This window comes from Fundulus heteroclitus, chromosome 9 (genome assembly GCF_011125445.2).
Source record: "Fundulus heteroclitus isolate FHET01 chromosome 9, MU-UCD_Fhet_4.1, whole genome shotgun sequence".
Classification (NCBI taxonomy): Eukaryota; Metazoa; Chordata; class Actinopteri; order Cyprinodontiformes; family Fundulidae; genus Fundulus; species Fundulus heteroclitus.
The window spans coordinates 26313027-26331524 of NC_046369.1; the positions used below are offsets into that span (position 1 = coordinate 26313027).

General features: G+C 41.6%; 2 protein-coding genes across 6 annotated transcripts; both read left to right on the forward strand.

Annotated features, from left to right (window-relative positions):
- Nucleotides 1–1023: 1023 nt before the first annotated feature.
- On the forward strand, nt 1024–5771 carry LOC105938944 (cytochrome b-c1 complex subunit 10-like). Its single transcript, XM_012880901.3, has 3 exons — nt 1024–1165; nt 3553–3684; nt 5628–5771. Exons 1-2 carry the CDS (start codon nt 1104–1106, stop codon nt 3671–3673), a joined length of 183 nt encoding a protein of 60 aa, XP_012736355.1. The 5' UTR covers nt 1024–1103; the 3' UTR covers nt 3674–3684; nt 5628–5771.
- Nucleotides 5772–6105: 334 nt separating this feature from the next.
- Nucleotides 6106–17074, forward strand: mbd3b (methyl-CpG binding domain protein 3b). 5 transcript variants are annotated; one of them, XM_012880931.3, is made up of 8 exons: nt 6109–6212; nt 9536–9604; nt 10128–10287; nt 13135–13272; nt 13423–13513; nt 13599–13776; nt 14726–14878; nt 16112–17074. In XM_012880931.3, exons 1-7 carry the CDS (start codon nt 6199–6201, stop codon nt 14871–14873), a joined length of 798 nt encoding a protein of 265 aa, XP_012736385.2. In that variant the 5' UTR covers nt 6109–6198; the 3' UTR covers nt 14874–14878; nt 16112–17074. The 5 variants fall into 5 exon arrangements, with proteins under 5 accessions (XP_012736387.2, XP_012736385.2, XP_035997235.1 ...); XM_036141342.1 differs by lacking the exon at nt 6109–6212 and adding an exon at nt 8896–9251; XM_012880933.3 differs by lacking the exon at nt 9536–9604 and having other exon boundaries at nt 6106–6212.
- Nucleotides 17075–18498: the final 1424 nt, after the last annotated feature.

The following is an 18498-nucleotide window of genomic DNA, read 5'->3' on the forward strand; positions in this document are numbered from 1 at the left end:
AAACTACAAATTTAGCTGCTTAAAAATGTGAATATTGGAAGATGCAGAAGGATTTAGTTTAACTTTGTCCACCTCTAGAAAAGTATGTTTATGTGCTGTAAGTTATGTAGAGGTGATCCGTCTCCCTGCTGAAGGTTTAAAGAAGCCCTGGTTAAAACTAGGTATTGGTTCTTGGCAGTGAAGACAGGTCCTGCTGGAAAATTAACTGCATCTCCACAAAAGTTGCCAGCAGCGAAAAGCATGAAGTACTCTCAAATTTGCTTATAGATGGCAGCGCTGACTTTAGAGCAAATAAAATACAGTGGTTGTAACATGGCTTCCCCCAAATCCTTGGATCCCTCTCCCTTCTTTTGTCAAAACTCTTGAACCTTCATTTTTGAATGAAATGCAAAATGTAGAATCTTAAAAAACAGAGGGAACAGTCAAATCCTTTCTTCCTCGTCCAGGTAAGAAGTCGCAGAAGTCATCAGCTATGCCTGGTTCAGGTACACCTGTAGCCCATCTTCCGGATCCACATGGTGGATCTTGAAACTTTGATTTCAGATGTAGTCTGCATCTCGTGAAACTTCCCCCATGCTTATCATTGGGCTTTGCTTCACAATCCTCCACCAGCTGTGGTTGTCTCTGTTGCTTGTGCTTTTCTCTTTTCCTTCCACTCAACTTTCCATTAAAATGCTTTGATACGGCCATGTTCTCCGGTAGTAAACATTTGTGGCTTACCCTCCTGGTTCACTGACAGTTCTTTAACAGTTAAATATACTCCGATTTCGCCCATAAGCTGCTGAAACCCTGAATAGTTTGATTATTCATGAAAATGATGCACTTTATAGTTGCCACTTGTGACTTTTTTCCTTTTTTTTTTTCTTTCCTGAAACGTTTTAAGAATTTGTTTTACACAATCCCCAAGAAAGCTTCGTCGTTATGTTCCTATGCCATTACATATTTATTCAAAAGTCGAGCTGAACGATAAGCAGATGGTTGTTTGTGAACGCGTTGTATTTTAATCAGGCGTTAGAAGGGGCAGCTTGGAGTTGGGTCCTGTGCGTCCATCGCTTGAAACGGCGGCTCCCTTGTTTTGAAAAACTTTCGAGAAGAAGGTCAGAATGGTCCAGAAAATACTGAATAAATTCGTTGGCGCGAAGTATGTCTCTATTCTGAGGACGTGGTAAGTTTTATACTTCAACAGGCGGAGGTTTTGTAGATTATTAGCGTCGTTTTGTGGCGCTCGCTGACCCTGTGTCCTCCTGTGACCCGCTTAGCTGACTTTAGCTTAGCTTAGGACTGAATTAAATCTGACGCAGTTTATTTATTATCCTTTAGTCTAGGACGGATGTTACTATCCGCATAAGGACTTTAGGGGACCTTTGTAAAGGCTCACCTTACGTTTATCACACCCCAGCTCATACCAAGTCTAGAACCGATCCTCTTTTTAAGAAGACAAATTTACTCATTGAAAGTGGGACAGCACATCTGTTTATTGCTTGTTCAATTCAATTCAAGAACGCTTTATTAATCCCAAAGGGAAATTACATTGTTAAGCACTTGTTTGTTCACTTGTTTCGCATCATATATCAAATACCCCAGCTTCTACTGGATACATGCAATAGTTATTTGTTAAAGTTACTGCTAAACTAAATGATTTTCTTTTTTATTCAAAGGCCCTTAAAATACTTTTTAAATTACGCAAAGGTCATAGGAGCCACGGCTGAACTTCTACTTAAACAAAAATGTGTCTCAGGGGTGGAAAATGTCCTGATAATCTGTCTTGATGCAAATTGCTACGAATCCCTTTGGGTATTAGCTGCACTATCACAAGCCACAGCAGCACGATTAAGAAGCTATCCATGAATTTTAAGAACAAAGTGTTGGTTACTACATCACAGGCTATAGCTACACAGCTCCCAGCTTCCTGTTGCCTTTAGGTTCCTTTAGGCTCAAACAGCTTCACCTCCATGCAAAGCCACTTCGCCACTACTCCAGGTCTGGAGACCTGTCCTCTGGATGGAGAACTGATGCCTCTAGGCCAACCCGATGGATGACTCTGGTTTTTGCTGATCCTAGAGCGGCACATGCCTGACTAATTTACCAAGTTTAATGCATAGGGTTGTTTTTCAGGACTCTGGCTCGTCTGCTGGAGCCAATGACAGCAGCCCTCAGCCATTTGGCACACCGAGATATTTTTTGACAATTTCAGATTGGTGATGGCCCGTCTCTAGTGCCAAAGGGTCTTTAAAGACATAGAGGAGAGAGTAGAGTAGGGTATGATCAAAAGTCACCTTGGACTTTGTGGCTTTGTGGGAAGCTTTCTCAGAAGAGTTGAGGCTGTTTTAGCTGCAGAGGGTGGTCCAGCATTATATCGACCCCTACGGACCTAGAATGGGAGGTCTCTTATACCCCGTTTACACTACTTTATAACCGTGCCGAGACCGGTCCGAGCTCGGTAACCAAGATTACTATCGAGTGTAAATGCAACGCAAACTGAACTGAACCGAGCCAGACACAACCGGACCGCGCTAAATGCAGACCAGTTCCAGGAGTGGGCTCGGCTCTGTTTTTTAGTAGCCCGGTTCTCTAATAACAAAGAGTGCATGAGCAGACCGCGTCATTTCCTTACAGTCAGCTGACATTTCAGACATTCATAATAATACTAGCTTACCTACCGTGACACAGGATTTCCAGAGATGATTCTGCTTAGCAGTGTGATGAACCTCAGCGTCTGTCGTTGTTTCCTGCATCTCTAAATCCTTATTAGACGTTCGTTTGTCTCATCCACTTCTCAAAAGCCGACTCTGTCAAGTAAATTCACCAAAAGTTGCCGTCTTTTCCTGACTCTCCGCAAACAACGACGTATCACAATTATAACCAGGCATAACTTCCTGAATGTTACGGGCGCCGGCAATTAGGATATGCTTGGTGCCGCCTTCAATCCCAGAGAGCGGTAGTACCGTAGATCGTCACTAGGAGGCGAGGAGCAACCAAGGAACCGGGATAGTGTAAACACGAGCTAGGCATGGATCGGTCTAACAAGGGTAGTATAAATGGGGCTTTAGGTTCATATGCATTTAAAGATGGATGAGCCGGCGCTTTTAGCAGGACTGTGTGTTTATTGTTTTGCACTACATAACAATTTTAAACACAACTCTTCTTAAACAACCTCAGGTGACGTTCTCCTTTAACATAATGCTGGTGTCAAATGTCAATCCTCTGGCTGCCTTACGTGTGTTATTGTTGTTATACTGTGTACGTTAAGACATCCTCATGTCATCAAAACTCATTAATTAATTCTGCCAACAGAGGCCCAGGTTTGAGTATATCCGACAGAGGACTATGGATGCTTAATTTTAATTTTAAGCCATTATTTTGGAACTTTTAAAAATAACCCTTTATGAAAGCAGCATTTTCTTGTGAAACACAAGTCTACCTTTTCACATAAGTTATTATACTGCAACCGAGAGAAATACAGATGTGGAGATGGTGTTGATTTATGCATTATTGTATTTTGCAGTTGCATTTCAGTCTTATTTAGAAATCCCATTGTTCTCCTCCGTCTAGGGTACCAAATTTGGTTACTTGGGGAACAGTTGGCGGCGTGGCGCTCATTCACTTCACCGACTGGCGGTTAATTCTAGACTATGTGCCATACGTTAATGGGAAGTTCAAGAAGGACGAATAGAGTGAGACGATGTGAGTCTTTTGACCTTGTATCCAATGAACCTTCCTGTTAGTTGCCTGTGAATCTCACCCACAGCTTTTACAGGTTCTAATTCGGTTTGTGTAACTCAGACCGGTTGCAGGGACACGTAGGCCGTGCCAGATCCCTGGCTGAGCACAAGCTTCTGTTACAGGTTGATATTGCTGCAACTTATTTACAGCTGACCGGCTCATGCTGAGGCCTGTGTGACACAGACTGAAGACGACCCCAACGTGATTTCAGAGATCCCTGAGACATTGTGCCGTGCCGGCATAAAGCCAGGCGAGGGCCGACGTGGCGGTTTGATGTTTACATGGAAAAACAAAGATCTACGATACCAGTCGAAAGTTTGGACTTGCCATCTCGTTCAGTAGTTTCTTTATTTTAATTGCTACCTCTGGGAAAACAGCTGGGAAACCATTTCAGGTGACTAGCCTCATGAAGATCTTCAAGAGAAGGCCAAGGGCGACCAAAGCAGTGATCAAAACAAAGAAACGGCATTTAAAAAGCTTTTGTATTTGACACATAACTCTATATACTTTAGAGTCGTAGTTTTGATGTTTCCACTACGTGTCTGCAGCGTAGAAAGTCACAAAAACAAGGAAATGTCATTGAATGACAAAGGTGAGTCCAAACTTTTGACTGATGGTGTATAACTACTTTTGTTTCAAACAGAAAATAAACAAATAAATCCTGCTGCAGTTAAAATGAGGGTGCTTATGGTGCAGAACATTTTCCCTTTTTGTCTTTGTTGTAAATTAGGAAAGACACGTAGAAGCTGTAAACAGAAAGAAAGCTCTTGTACTCTTAACGAGACGGAGATCGGTGATTTTTCACTCAGTCAGCACTTTTATTGATCCTTGCACGGAGAGAACAGAATTCAATGTCACAAAGCTCTCAGCAGCCACCAATCGGTGTCATCTGTTCTCACTTGACAAAATGAAAAAAAAAAAAAAACTCTATATCAGCGTCATCTGTGTAAGATGTCGCACCAGTTTCTCATGGGTAGGTGTTTGGAAACTTCAGGTTGGCTCTAATGAGCCCCGTTCTTAGGAAAAGAATGTTGACCCTAAAGCTAGACCTTCAACTTAGGGGAGAATTTTGTCCTAATTTATATCAGACGCCTCCTCTCATCTTCTGAAACCGTCCCCGGGTCCCAGCTGAGTGAAAAACAATAGGCTCACAGATAAACTAAGCTCTACATCTGCAACAGGCAGGTGATTTTTTTTTTTTTTCAGGTCTCACAAGGTGATACAGAGAATTTACTTTCAATATTTCATTTAACAGAGCCTTCTTTCAGCAAGCTAACCAGCAGTGCACAGCAGCAAATAGAGGAGGGGCAGCACTGCACTACTTTATGCTCCATGTAGCAGGAGAAAACTCACTACAACTTTCCCCCCCCCCCATGGCCTCCAATTGACGGGACTTTAAGTATAGGAAAAGTAAATGCCAGGAAACTTTAGTGGTTGGAAACCAGAACTTTTTTAAACCATGGATTATACCCTGGTACTGTTAACCAGCTCATACTTGCATTAAAGCTTAAACTAAAGACTCTTAGTATATTCTAAAGCAGTTCTGTGCTGTTTAATTTTATATTCAAACTCTGAAAATTTGTACCTTCTGTATCTATTTGGTCTTTCTGTAACACCTGCTTGTCTAATCATTTAGGTACCTATGATCAAATTGTTATTTTTCTTAATATTAAAATATATTTCTGTTACAGTAGAGGTGGAATAGTTGATATGAAATTGGTGTACTTTTCTAGACCCTGGTGATCACCATTAGCCTTGAATCGATGTGCCAATGCGGTAATGTCAGAAATGATCAGCCGCATAAGCATTTATTTTTTATTTTTTTGTCCTGAACTGGTTTGGGTTTCAGTGCTTTAGACCCGATCAAACAAACATGTGTTTTTATCCAATGCATCTGCTTACAGGACCAAGGCTTTGGGCGCAGGGATGGATTCCTTTCACAACGCGAGCTGATGTAGGATTGCCCTGTCTCTGCAGGATGCGCTCTATTAAAAAGCTTATTCTGAGCCAGTGTTATGAGATGTGAATAAATCGTTAATTTATCCTAATGTGTCCCAAGAATCTTTTGCACATTTTCAACTATTAAACAATTTCTGCTTAAAACTATGGTGACTATAGCATTTTTTGTGTCTATTTATCATTTGCGTCAAAACACCTAATTTAGGAAATCCAGGTGCGTTTAGGGACCTCCTTTAAAAACTACAAAAGAATGAAAAAATAATGAAATTAACTTTAGAGGTGGGGAAATGGAGCAGCAGCTTTCAATAAAATGCGTGCAGAATAAAAGCTAATGCCTGGGGGTATTGCTGCCGGAGGAGCAGACATTACTGCGCTCCTTTTATCCGACCCACACTGCGAAATTTGCGTGGATAATGCGTTTCATTTTTAACATCGGAGGGGGGAGGGGACTCCGAGAGGAGAGGGGAGAAGGGATTTAACCCAGCAAGAGGCTGAAAGCGAGATAGTGTCCTCAAGATGGATAAAAACGAGTAAGTACAGCCGCCGAACAATGACTGAACCGCTAACAAGAGGGTTAGTTACGGCGACGCTGCTGTTCGGTGCCATTTTTACTACAAACCTGCAAAGTATGTTTATCATCGATTAGGCGAACGATCTCGATCTCTGCTAACAGCACTCGGATGGTGTCTCCTACATCTATGTCGCTCTTTAAAAACGCAATTCGTTGCATGATTATTTTTTTCCGGATGAGTACTTGGAGAGCATTGAAATGTGGAATTTCCACAAGGATTTAAACGTAGGAGACGGACGCAATTGTCTCTGCATGGTTTGTTAAAACGTAAAAATACAGTTTTTATGCTGTTTTTAATGAGCATAATCCGCGTTTATTTCACGGGATCTATTTTTGTTCACTGTAATGAAAAGGGGGAGAGAGAAAAAAAAAAAGCCGGGTCCAAATCTGATGGACAACGGACTTCATTGTCGCGGTGAACCGACTCGTTGACGTCCTGAAACTTACGTAGAATTTACGCATTTAAATTCACAGCGTGGCGCGCTTTAAAAAAAAAAAAGGAATCCGCTGCTTATGTGAGATCAGCTGCGGTAATGGAGGCCGTCGCTGCCGCTGCGGGATCTATCTACATTCTGTTGTCACATTTTCTGCCCTCCAGACGTTCAGGTTCCGATAGCTGCACGCGTTCAAACAGAACAAACGGAGCAACTTCCTGTACGTTTCAAAATAAAAGACCGACGACCAACCGTGGCTGTAGTTAGCTATTTCAGTCAGATTAGCAAGCGCTATAGGAGAGGTAACGTTACCTCTCTAGACGTCCTAGCTAGCGAGTTTTTTTTTTTATCATTTTGTGCATGCATGACATATGAATCATCACTTGGGGAGTTTTTATTTAGCCTATTTCTTGCTTATATGTGTCACACTCTGCAAATGTCCCAGATGCTAAACTAACTTCCTCAAATGAAGTGCTCATGTGTGGTTATGGTCATATCCCTGTTTTAATAAAGAGAGCATGAAACACTGGTATAAAAATACGTTGAGCGTGTTACACAAATCCCCTACATGTTTCTAATAAATATATTACAGGTCACAGTATTATTGTATGTATAACCATTAAATCATTACAAAACCAGACATTATTGTTTGAGGGTCCTAAGTTTCTTGACATCAGTCGCTACATATATCTGCAAGTTGAATTTATTTGCATGGGTGTGTTCGAAAACTTCTCTGCCAAGGTGAATCAATAAGATGTAAGAAAAAGATACATTTATGAAAAGGAGTTAAAAACAAGTACTTAACACAGCATCTGCCTAATTTACTGGCATGCATGGTAAAAACTTTGCACTAGTAATTTTGTCCCAGTTATTTCTTAACATTTGATTCTTTCCCCTCTAAATAAATGTAATAATTACAAATTGTTTCCCCTTAAAGGTTTTAATGTGAGTTTAGGCTGCTACGATAAAAGCTTCATTCATTTAAAGGCTTTTTTTATACCTATATTTAAGAGGTTTGAATAGTCTGGCCTGAAATGTAAATGTGGGAAATCAATAGATGTATTCATAATTAGATATTTTGTAATGACCTACTATGATGATGATGATGATCTTAGAAAATTATGTGTGTGGACCTGAAATGATTTGGATGCTGATGAACAAATTGATTATGTTACTTAAAAAAAAAAAAAACAGTTAAAGAAAAAAAATAAGATGGTAACTTAACACTCAAATAGTGAGTGTTATTAGGGGAAAAAAATATACACTTAGAGATGTGTATTTTTCCTATTTTTATTTAAATACTAGGAGCAGGTTGTGTGTGTGTGTGTGCTCCTTTAAAAAATGTGAGTTTTAATTTGTGAATTAATATTGATATATGCATACTAAAATTAAATCTGTAGAATAAAACTGAACTAAAGTTTATCAATCCTTGGGGAAAAAAAATTGCTTTGTAACAACAGTAAAATATTTATCACAGCAAAAAGACCTGTTAATTTTATGTTTACCAGGACAGTGCATGACAGTACACCTGTAACATGCCAGGGTTAGCCAAAGGCTAGTTTTCATCCGTAGTCCTGTTTGCCAATTGTACAGTTGCACCCTGAAGGAATCATAAAATATTATAAACAGAATGAAATATTGAATAATATTTAAAATATTCTTTAAATACGTTATTTATAGAGTTTAAAAGCATGTTCATTATCAAATTAGATATCAGAATCAGAAATACTTTAATAGTCCCAGCGGGAAATTATTTTTGTTACACGCTTCAGATATACAAGATATTTAGAGTGAAAATTAAAAATTAGATGAAGATGTGTGCATTTTATTAAGTTGTCCATACAGTTTCCGTTTAGTTCCATGTACTTTAAAATTTATTGTTTCCAAACGCCACACCTGCTGACTCCAAAAGCTGCGCTCAACAAGGATGTCATGGAAACACAAACTGCCAAACAAAATAACAATGTGACGACCATTTTTAACACAATTCAGCGTTGCTACGAAAACGTGTTACTGGCAAATTTCAATCGATTATATCTCAAGACGCTCCGTTTGCGGCTTCATGACCCACTGAGAGAAACACAACCTCAACCTTTTGGAAAACACCCGATTTCCGCCCAAGCTTTTATTCTGAAGCCTGAAACGTCAAGCTTCCGGCCTAGCTCCGCGTTTTTTTCTTTCTTTTTTTTTTTCTTTTTGACTGCGCGGATGTAGCTCCGGCGGCGACACGCAGGTCGTGATGGGGCCATGATCCGCTCGCGGAGCGATCTGGCGCGGCCACGAAGAAGAGCTGATTCGCTTGTAGCCGGGAGATCCCATTACCGGGGGCACACGCTTTAAAATGGTCGGAACAATAGCGTGAGAAGCGGCGGGCCAGCGCTTTCCCCCCCAAAAAAAAGCAATCCAACCTGGCTGTTTGCTGTAACTCAGAGCGGATTCACCGGCCAAATGGAAATGGAGAAGAAAAGGTGGGATTGCTCTGCTCTCCCCAAAGGCTGGAAAATGGAAGAAGTGACCAGAAAGTCGGGTTTGTCGGCAGGAAAAAGCGATGTCTATTATTTTAGGTACTTAAACTGATCACTTAAAGCACACCACAGTTGCACTATACACCGAGATTGCGGACGGAAGCAGGCAGTAGAATAATCAGGGGCGGTCGGTTAAATAACAAAAAAAAAAAAAAAAAAAAGTTTTAAAGTAAAAGGGAGGGAGGGAGGTCTGTCTGTGGCGGGGTAAGCTGGCCACCTCCTCCCAGAAGGAGGCCCACGCAGCGGCGCAGGCCCGTCCGGCGTGATCCGCGTCAGTAATAACTCTGTATGTGGCTCTGAAGTGAAGGTTTGTTCTCATTTAGCAGAGGAGAAGAGCAAGATGAGGAGCAGAGGCAAGACAGGGGGGAGGCGGGTCGGTTGTATAGTCTGTGGTAGGCTGACCGCCCAATCATGCCGGTGTCATCATGTTAGGTTACCATATGCATGAGGTTGCTGGCACGAATCCACCCATGTGTTGTCCTGTTGTCCACTCTGATCAGGCTGGAGACACCCAGGCTCCCTCAGGCACAGCTGACGTGTTCGTGTTAGTGTCGCCATCTTTATTATAGTGTTCATTCATATCTGTTGTTTTTTTTCTAACCATTGTCCTGAATCATTATTTTTCATAAGCATTTCTCAAATTGATGTAGAGTTTCACAAGACTGAAAAACCTAAAAAAAAAATGTTTTTATTCTCCATTTTAAAGGTTAGAGATACAACTTTTTTTTTTTTCCCCCCATCACACGCATTGGTTTCTGTGATTTTCAGCATGGTGGCTCGCTCACAGGTGTAAATGCTTTTGCTGCACGCTTGTGCTCCACGTCTGAATGTCTGGAGTTGTAGATTTGTTCTCCTGTTGTCTTCCTCCGCGGGGAGCCACTGGTGTCCTAACGCCGTTCCCCGTTTTCTCGCCAGTCCATCTGGGAAGAAGTTCAGGAGCAAGCCTCAGCTGGCCCGTTATCTCGGCAACCAGATGGACCTCAGCTCCTTCGACTTTCGCACGGGCAAGATGCTGATGAGCAAGCTGAACAAGAGCCGCCAGCGACTGCGATACGAAAACAACAACCAGAACAAGGTGAGGCGCGGATGGCTGCCGCAGCAGGCCCACCGCTGGGGAGGTGTGCTGTAGCCACTGGGGGCTGTCACTGACGCATGTGGACGGGTTTCGATTAATAATACTATATCCTTCTTTAATTTAGTAAAAAAAAAAAAATGCAATTTGGGGATTTTACACCCATCTGATTAGGGTTGGGAATTGATAAGATTTTCACGATTCCGATTCCCTTATCGATTCTGTGAAACGATTCGATTCCTTTTCGATTCTGTGAAACGATTCGATTCCTTATTGATTCTGTGAAACGATTCGATTCCTTATTGATTCTGTGAAACGATTCGATTCCTTATCGATTCTGTGAAACGATTCGATTCTCTTTTTGATTCCAATTTGGGGAAAAAAGGAGAACAAACAGTTTGATGATGAGCATCAACTTTGTTTACTTAACTATCACACGACCTTACAAACTAACTAGGTCAAGATGTCCACAGCAAATGTGCAACTGGAGTAATATTTATATTTGTTTAAATAAAAAAAAAAGGAATATAAGAACAAACTTAAATACAGTAGATGAGTTGTTTAGAGTACAAGAAAATGTAAGTTTGTTGTGACAGTTGCTTATTAATCTCCCTTTAGATAACCTCAGTCATCTAAATCTAACAGAAGCCTTCAATTTAATGAAAAAGCATTACTGTACAATTTTGGGAAATAAACTCATCTCCTCCTGATTTAAATAAACGAGCATCACCTTTCTCTCGCTCCCTGAACTGTGGAGCAACTTCGTAGCGTGTTTCGTTACATCCACTGCAATAGCTAGAATCATGTAAGAATTCCAGCTACCAGTGGTTCTAATTAAACATGCTACCAATGAAGGGCTGGATTAACGAGAAAGGCAAACTCCTTTAATAACCTCAGAGAGAGGTAGGAAACTGGTTTATTTCCAGAGATGGCATATGATTTATTAGGAACCAGCCACTGATGTGAAACTAGCTACTTATCACCAGAGCTGCCTCCATGCTGGTCGTAGTTTTAGCTTCTGTCCGGTAAGAATCAAAAACACGGCATTCGTTAAAATGTACGCCATGTTGTGTGCGCAGGTGTTTCTGCCTGTTGGATCTATTTCCTCCTGCGGATGTATATGCCAATTTGCAATGATTGCAAAGCGCCTTGTTGCCATCTTTCTCTTCCTTAAAATGAAGCCAAACTTTCCCCGATGGGGCGCCATTTTTGTTTTTTTTTTGTTTTGCTTTAAGCCTGGTCACGTCGTGCGCAAGTTACGCACACATGCTTACTGTACGCCGTGTGCGTAACTTGCGTTAAAAACGTCACGCTACGTAGAATCGAAAAGAGAATCGTTAAGCGAGCTGCCAAACGGTGCCATGGAATTGGAAACACACGGAACCGGTTCTGAACAGGAACCAGTTTTCGATTCCCATCCTTACATCTGATATATGGATAAGCTGCAGAGTTTTTGCTGCCATAAACCTGTTGGACAATTCTGGTGAGATGTTTGAGCCCTCTTTCTTCTAGCTTCTAATCATTGTTAAAAAAAAAAATTGTTAGAGTAATAATAATAATAATACTCTTTTGTCATGGCAACACACACTGTTCTCAAACCAGCTTTGATCAGTTTGGGAGCAGTGTCCTGTTGGAGCACCAAATTGTGCCCAAGTTCCAAAAGTCTAGCTGTTTATGTGAGACTAGGTTGAACAACCTGGGGGTATTGCTGATTTATTTATTCTCTAGTAAATCAGCCCCATAGCATGACACTGCCTCCGCCATGCTTGACACTACAGTAAGTGTGAAAGCATCGCCTTAACTTGCCCAAACGTTCTCCTCCTTGTACTCGTGGCCAAATGCCTCTATCGTTTTTTTTTTTTTTTGTTTTTTTTTGTCTCATGGCTGTTTGGTTGGTTGTTGATCCTGAGCATCCTAACCCATTTTCATGCATCTCTTTCGTCTGTTTGGGTCAGACGGTTGAAACCTGGGCACGGCTGTGTGCTCCAATAGGACAGAGATCCCAACTGCGTGTCAACGCTGGATAAGGAATAGATTGAAGAGGCTGAGATTAAGCTTTTGGGAAAGAGCGGACCTTCCTCCTGTTCCTCCTGTTCTGTTCTATTTGAACCCCTATCAGTTCTGCTGAGTAGCGTGGTCACATATCCAGCCAGAAATGTGGTGACAAAAAGCATGTAGCTGAAGTGCAACAAGCTAAGGGGTATTTTAAAGTTTTAATGAGTCTGTATGTATATATTTAAGCCTCTTGTGTATAACTTATAAGTTCAGTGAGGTTGCTGTATGACTTAATGAATCTCCTCCACTCACAAGATTAGAGAACTTCCCAAAGAGGGCAAACATCAGCAAAGCTATGCAGAAGCTGATTGGACGAACCTTTTGCAGGTGGGGAGAAAATGGGTTCTGTGCTTCAAAGTTCCTCTTCGTATCACAGTTGTTATGAACGGACGGTTGAAACGGTTTTGGCCTGAGAGTGCATCCTCACAGGGGGGCCGCGCCCACTTACCTGGATTTCATGCAAATGACATGTGATAAGAGCGCCGTAACGCCACGCTCTTCCTCAAATCTCACCCAGAAAGCGCCTGTTCTCTATGCAAATCAGTTCTGCTCCGTCTCATAATGGTGTTGGCTTTCAAGTGCACGGTTGCACCTGCAAATCCCCCGTGTTCTCAGGTTCCTTTCCCCAGGACACTGGCGCAGCTAGATCTTCACATCCAAACTACCAGTTCTTTAGTTTGGAATCATTTTTACATCAGCATCATTTGAAGAGTCCAAATCCACCAAACGCTATAACCCTTCTCCCTGTTTCTTTCTCGTTGTCTTCCCCTCCCCTCTGCCCTCCTCGGTCCTCAGGGCAAACCTGACTTAAACACGTCGCTGCCGGTCAGACAGACGGCCTCCATCTTCAAGCAGCCCGTCACAAAGGTTACCAATCATCCCAACAACAAAGTGAAGACGGATCCCCAGAAAGCCGTTGATCAGCCCCGGCAGGTGAACAGCCCCCGGTTATTATTTGCCTCGCAAACCAGAAAGACCGGTTTCACACGCCGTAATGTCAAGCATTAGGTGTTTTAAAAGCGGTAAAAAGCTGACTTTATTGTGAATTTCTTTCTTTTTGTGGTTTTCTTTTTCCGTCTGCAGCTCTTTTGGGAGAAGAAACTGAGCGGCCTCAATGCGTACGACATCGCGGAGGAGCTGGTGAAGACCATGGAGCTGCCTAAAGGCCTACAGGGTGAGCTGCCTGAGCCATGGTTAGCGAGGCCTTCCTGACGGAGCTCGGTCTGAACGTTCCCGCCGCTTTTCTGCTGCCTCCGCAGGTGTCGGCCCGGGCTGCACGGACAAGACTCTGCTGTCGGCCATAGCGAGCGCCCTGCACACCAGCGCCGCGCCGATCACGGGCCAGCTGTCTGCGGCGGTGGAGAAGAACCCGGGAGTGTGGCTGAACACCGCCCAGCCGCTGTGCAAGGCCTTCATAGTCACAGACGAGGACATCCGGTAGGTGGCCGCTACCGAAAACCTTCAGTCTTCTAGACGGCAGCTACCAGCTACCAGTCACGGCTGAAAAGGGGAAACAACCGCTGACCTTGCATTGCCTGAGCACAGCGGTGTTTTGTAATCCAGCTGGGTTTTCCGGAACCTTGTAGTAGCTTGTTAGCGGATTGCCCGGTGACCGCTGGGCCTGTTCTGGGCTCATCCCACAGCCCTGAGCCACTGAGCTATATTATACACTGGAGTGCTAATAGCCGGCTGTTTGAACAAGTCGCTTTGAAGCCACCAGCCGCCATATTGGTACTCCCTATTTTCCCCCAGTAGCTAGGGAATATGTGCGCTACAGCATCAAATAACGAGGATTTTCTCATGTTCAGGGGGGCTTAAGACTTTTAAAATGTCATATACGTTTATGTTCTAAAACAATCAAGTACTGAGAAAGTCATGTGCTGAAATATTTTGCATTTTATATATATATATATATATATATATATATATATATATATATATATATATATATATATATATATATATATATATATATATATATATATATATATATATATATATATATATGTATATATGTATATGTGTATATGTGTATATATATATGTATGTATATATATATGTATATATATATATATGTATATATATATGTATATATATATGTGTATATATATATGTGTGTGTGTATATGTGTAAAATATTTCAGCACCTAATTTCCTAGTAGTTTATAGTGTTAGTACATCCACTGACTGTAGAATTATCTATGGAACGTTTTCACTCAGCCAGAAAACTGCTTGTTGTTGCAACCAAATCCTATGGGATTCTGTGGGAGTAGCAAGATGCCGGCCAGTGACTTCAGTTTTTCGGCAAAATCAGAACTCCAGTGTATTATATAGCTCAGTGGCCTGAGTGCCGTCTCCTAACGACTCCCTGCTGTGCCCGTCTGCAGGAAACAGGAGGAGCTGGTCTACAGCGTCAGGAAGAGGCTGGAGGAGGCGCTCATGGCCGACATGCTGGCCCACGTCGAGGAGGCCGGCGGCGAGGGAGAGCCCCTGAAGGAGGACGGCAACGGCAGCGAAGACATGGAGACCGTATAGCACAGGTTGGCGGGACTCTGGTGAAGCTGCTCTGGGTGTTTTTTTTTTTTTTAAGGCTACAGGCAGACGATAGCGTTTAAAAGCGTGCAACACCTTTAACTTTGTCCCATTATCCCAAGAACCCTAGTTTAGTTGGCTATTATGTGATGCAACAACTCAGTGTTGCATAATTGTGAAATGGAAGAAAAGAACGAGGCATGGGTTTTCCAGGTTTGTTTTTTTAATACATGGAATCTGAAAAGTGTGGATGCATGTTGAGCCTGTCTTAGATAAAAATCAAGTCCAAGCACTTGTCTTAAGAAATCGCCCACAGCTGCCCTGTGAGCACCATCCTCAGCCCTACCATGTAACATAGAGGTGGCTGCATCAGGCTGTGGATGTCATGTTGTAGGCAGGGAAAGTGGTTTGAGTTGATGTAAAGATACGCTTCTCAAGTACCGCCATATTGGCAGAGGTAGCTGTACTCTGTTTGGTACGGTCTTCAAAACAAAGAAAATGACTATCTGGTTGAAGGACAGTATTTATATTTCTGTGCCTTTCCTGTCAGACATTAAATATTCAGAGTTTTAAGTTGGAAATATTAACATTCCCAGTCAGAAAAATCAGCTTCTCACTAGGCGTGACCTCAAAATCCAATATGGCTGCCTTGCGTTATAGTTCTGTTGGTTTCCTCCTGTTTTCCTGACTAAATCTGTAAGCCCGGCCCACAAGTTGCACCAGTGTTTTCAAATCACATTAAAAGCTGGCATTGTTAATCACATTTAAACTGACGACCTTGCAAATCAGCTGGCAAATCCCACTGGTTTGGGAACTTTCAACTAGAACCAGGTGAATGTCGGGTTCAGACTTCAGTCATTATTGTAAGGCAAAACGAACGGCCACCAGTGTCCCTATTGTTTTCCTGCCACATGCTGTAGCAGCCGGTGGCAGAAAAACGTCTTCACTGCTCTTCTTTTGTGATGTTGCAAGGATCAGTGCTTAATAAAAGCTAATCTTTTTGTCTGTTGTTGCCTAGCAGCCACACACTGCAGTAAATCCATGTATATCTACAATGTAAATCAAAATAGGTGCGTCTGAAACGGAGGCTAAGCTGTTCTATCTCTGCAGCTGCTTTAACTTTCTGTCTGAATGTCTAGAATAGGTGGAAGAAATCAAGTTCTGCTAAATAAAGTTAAATATATCCACCGTTTATATAATGAACGCCTGAGTAAATGTTTTGGTTGTTTTTCTCCTTGCAGGTCGGGTGAAGGCCAGACGAGCTCATTGGACACCAGTGAGCGTGGGCTTAGGATCTGAGGCCCAGAGGAAGCGTCCCTCAGTGTCCGTTTTAGGCGTCCTCTCACTCCACGACACCCTCAGCGGCCCTCTTACCATCCGTCATCATCTCCATTAAATAAACGGGACTCCGCGACTGTATTTATGAGCTCAGATGATTTTTAATTAGGAAGAAGACAACTATGAATGACTTAAATATATTCAATATAATTTCCTTACATCGTGTCAACACGAGTGTTTTGGTGTCAAATGTGTTTTTTTTTTTTTTTTTTTTGCTAAAAAAAAAAGGTTTTGGATGGGTTTGTATTTCGTCTGCGACAATCATGTCGGACCCAAAGGTTTTGGAGTGAGCAAGGCAGCCGGTGTGTCTGCGCCGTTTTTATTTCAGGCACCTTTTGTGAGGCGAATGTTTTCTGTACTGTACTGCATCCGTTTGGGGAGATTTCCCATGAAACTTTCCCAGCTTCTGTCGTTTTAATTTGTTTCATATTTAAATGTATTGTGAAAGTCATGCTCAGCGTTGGCTTGACATGGGAGGGTGTTTTTAAAATGTGTATTGTTTTTTCGTTTTTTTTTTTTTTGCTTTCAGAGAGTATAATGGTTTGGCTTTGGTTGTTTTTCTTTCCCATCACTAATCAGGGTGCTTAGAAATGTTCAACAGTGCTTGGTACATTTTGTTAGGCTTTTTTTTTTTTTGGGTGTGTGTTTTATTGTCACACTTGCTGCCTCCTTTAGAATTTCACGCACAAACGGGTGTCAGCAGGTGGGATGGTTTTTATCCACCGTTTTTCTGAGGAGGAATGACTTTACAGTTGTTGTCCTGGCTCCAGACATCCAGCTGAAATCATGAAATCCCCCCAACATGAGCAGGCTGACTGCTGAATGAGTTTTTGTTACTTATTAAAATCTGTCATTATGTTACCAAACCTGTACATCGTCTTTTCTTCTATATATTTTATATACAGTGCTTTACAAAAGTACTGTACCTTTTCCACTTTTTTACTTAACCACAGATGTTTGTGAAGCTTATTGAGACTAAGCCAACACAAAGTGGCTTACAGTGGTGTAGCGGAAGGAAGAAGTGTTATTTTTACATATAATCTGAGAAGTACGGCAGGCTTTTTGATAACTTCTGTTTCACTCCATCTTCTGATCTACCCTGACCAGCCACAGCCATGTTTTAAGAGGTGACATATAGTTATACAGGCTAAAAGGTTCAGTTTTAGTCTCAGTTGACTTTGCACATCTCTGCTCTCCACATGGCTCGAAGCAGATCTACTTATAATTTTTTTTTTTTTTTTTTGCAATTCCTCCTTCCCGCTATACCATAAAGGCCTGTTTTCACCAAGAATCCCAAGACTAAAAGTAGCTCTTGGTGACGTCATTTAAGGGGGAAATAATTTCCTGAATTAAGATTTTTCTTAGAATTTTATTTCGGTAAGAAAAGTTAATCACAAAGCACCCTAAGCCTTAAGAGCTTTTAACGTCACATGTTAGAAGTAGTGAGAACTTTTAGTCAGCCTTCAGTTTAAGATGGTGGAAACAGAGAGCTGTACACCCACCTAAACAGTGGGTGAAATAAGCACATAAACTTCCAAAACAATCATACTTCACATACTTCATAATTAATATGCAGATAAGATAAACTTTATCATCCCCATATATGGGGATGATAAATACTAAATTCTTAGCATCTTTCGTTTGCAAGACATCTTAGAAAAAAATGTTTTTTTTAAAAAGCTCTTAAAAGCTACTAAATCCACAGCGTGATGATGTTAGAACAGAATTAACTAGATAAAAAGTGTCCAAAATCATTATGCTATACATATAAAATAACAAAGCACATATAGTATTTGGTTTGACATTAATTCCAGTGTATCAATATGAAAGTAGAATTCACCTGTGTGAAAACAAAAAAGGAAGAAACATTAAAAACTTTTAGAATATTGATCCAGTTTATTATGAAACATCTCAAAAACATCTCAAAATTTTCAGCCGCTTCACTGAAAGGTTGTGAAGTGATTTAAATTTAAATTATTTAAATAATTTATGCATGATCTAGGCTGGATTAGTGTGATATTAAATACTTTTACTTATTAAAGATAAATAAATAAAATAGCATAAAAAAGGAGACCTTTCAGTGGCTGTAACATGTTGATTTGACCATTTTGAATTTGTAAGGGCTGCCCAACTGGAGCCCACCTATTGCCCATGCTTGGTCTAGCCCATCTACTGCCCACATGAGTCATGTGGGCAGTAGATGGGCTGCCCACATGGGTCCCAGCAACACAGCCCACCCTGAGCCCATCTAGCCCAAGTGAGGCCCACATGGGCCCCACCTGGACGTGTT

Bases quoted from the DNA above. Each gene is read 5' to 3' on its own strand.
- LOC105938944 (XM_012880901.3), top strand. From the start codon at position 1,104: ATGGTCCAGAAAATACTGAATAAATTCGTTGGCGCGAAGTATGTCTCT. The intron at 1,166-3,552 runs GTAAGTTTTATA...TCCTCCGTCTAG, and splicing joins GTCTCTATTCTGAGGACGTG to GGTACCAAATTTGGTTACTT.
- mbd3b (XM_036141342.1), top strand. From the start codon at position 9,136: ATGGAAATGGAGAAGAAAAGGTGGGATTGCTCTGCTCTCCCCAAAGGC. The intron at 9,605-10,127 runs GTAGGCTGACCG...TTTTCTCGCCAG, and splicing joins GGTCGGTTGTATAGTCTGTG to TCCATCTGGGAAGAAGTTCA. The intron at 13,514-13,598 runs GTGAGCTGCCTG...CTGCCTCCGCAG, and splicing joins GCTGCCTAAAGGCCTACAGG to GTGTCGGCCCGGGCTGCACG.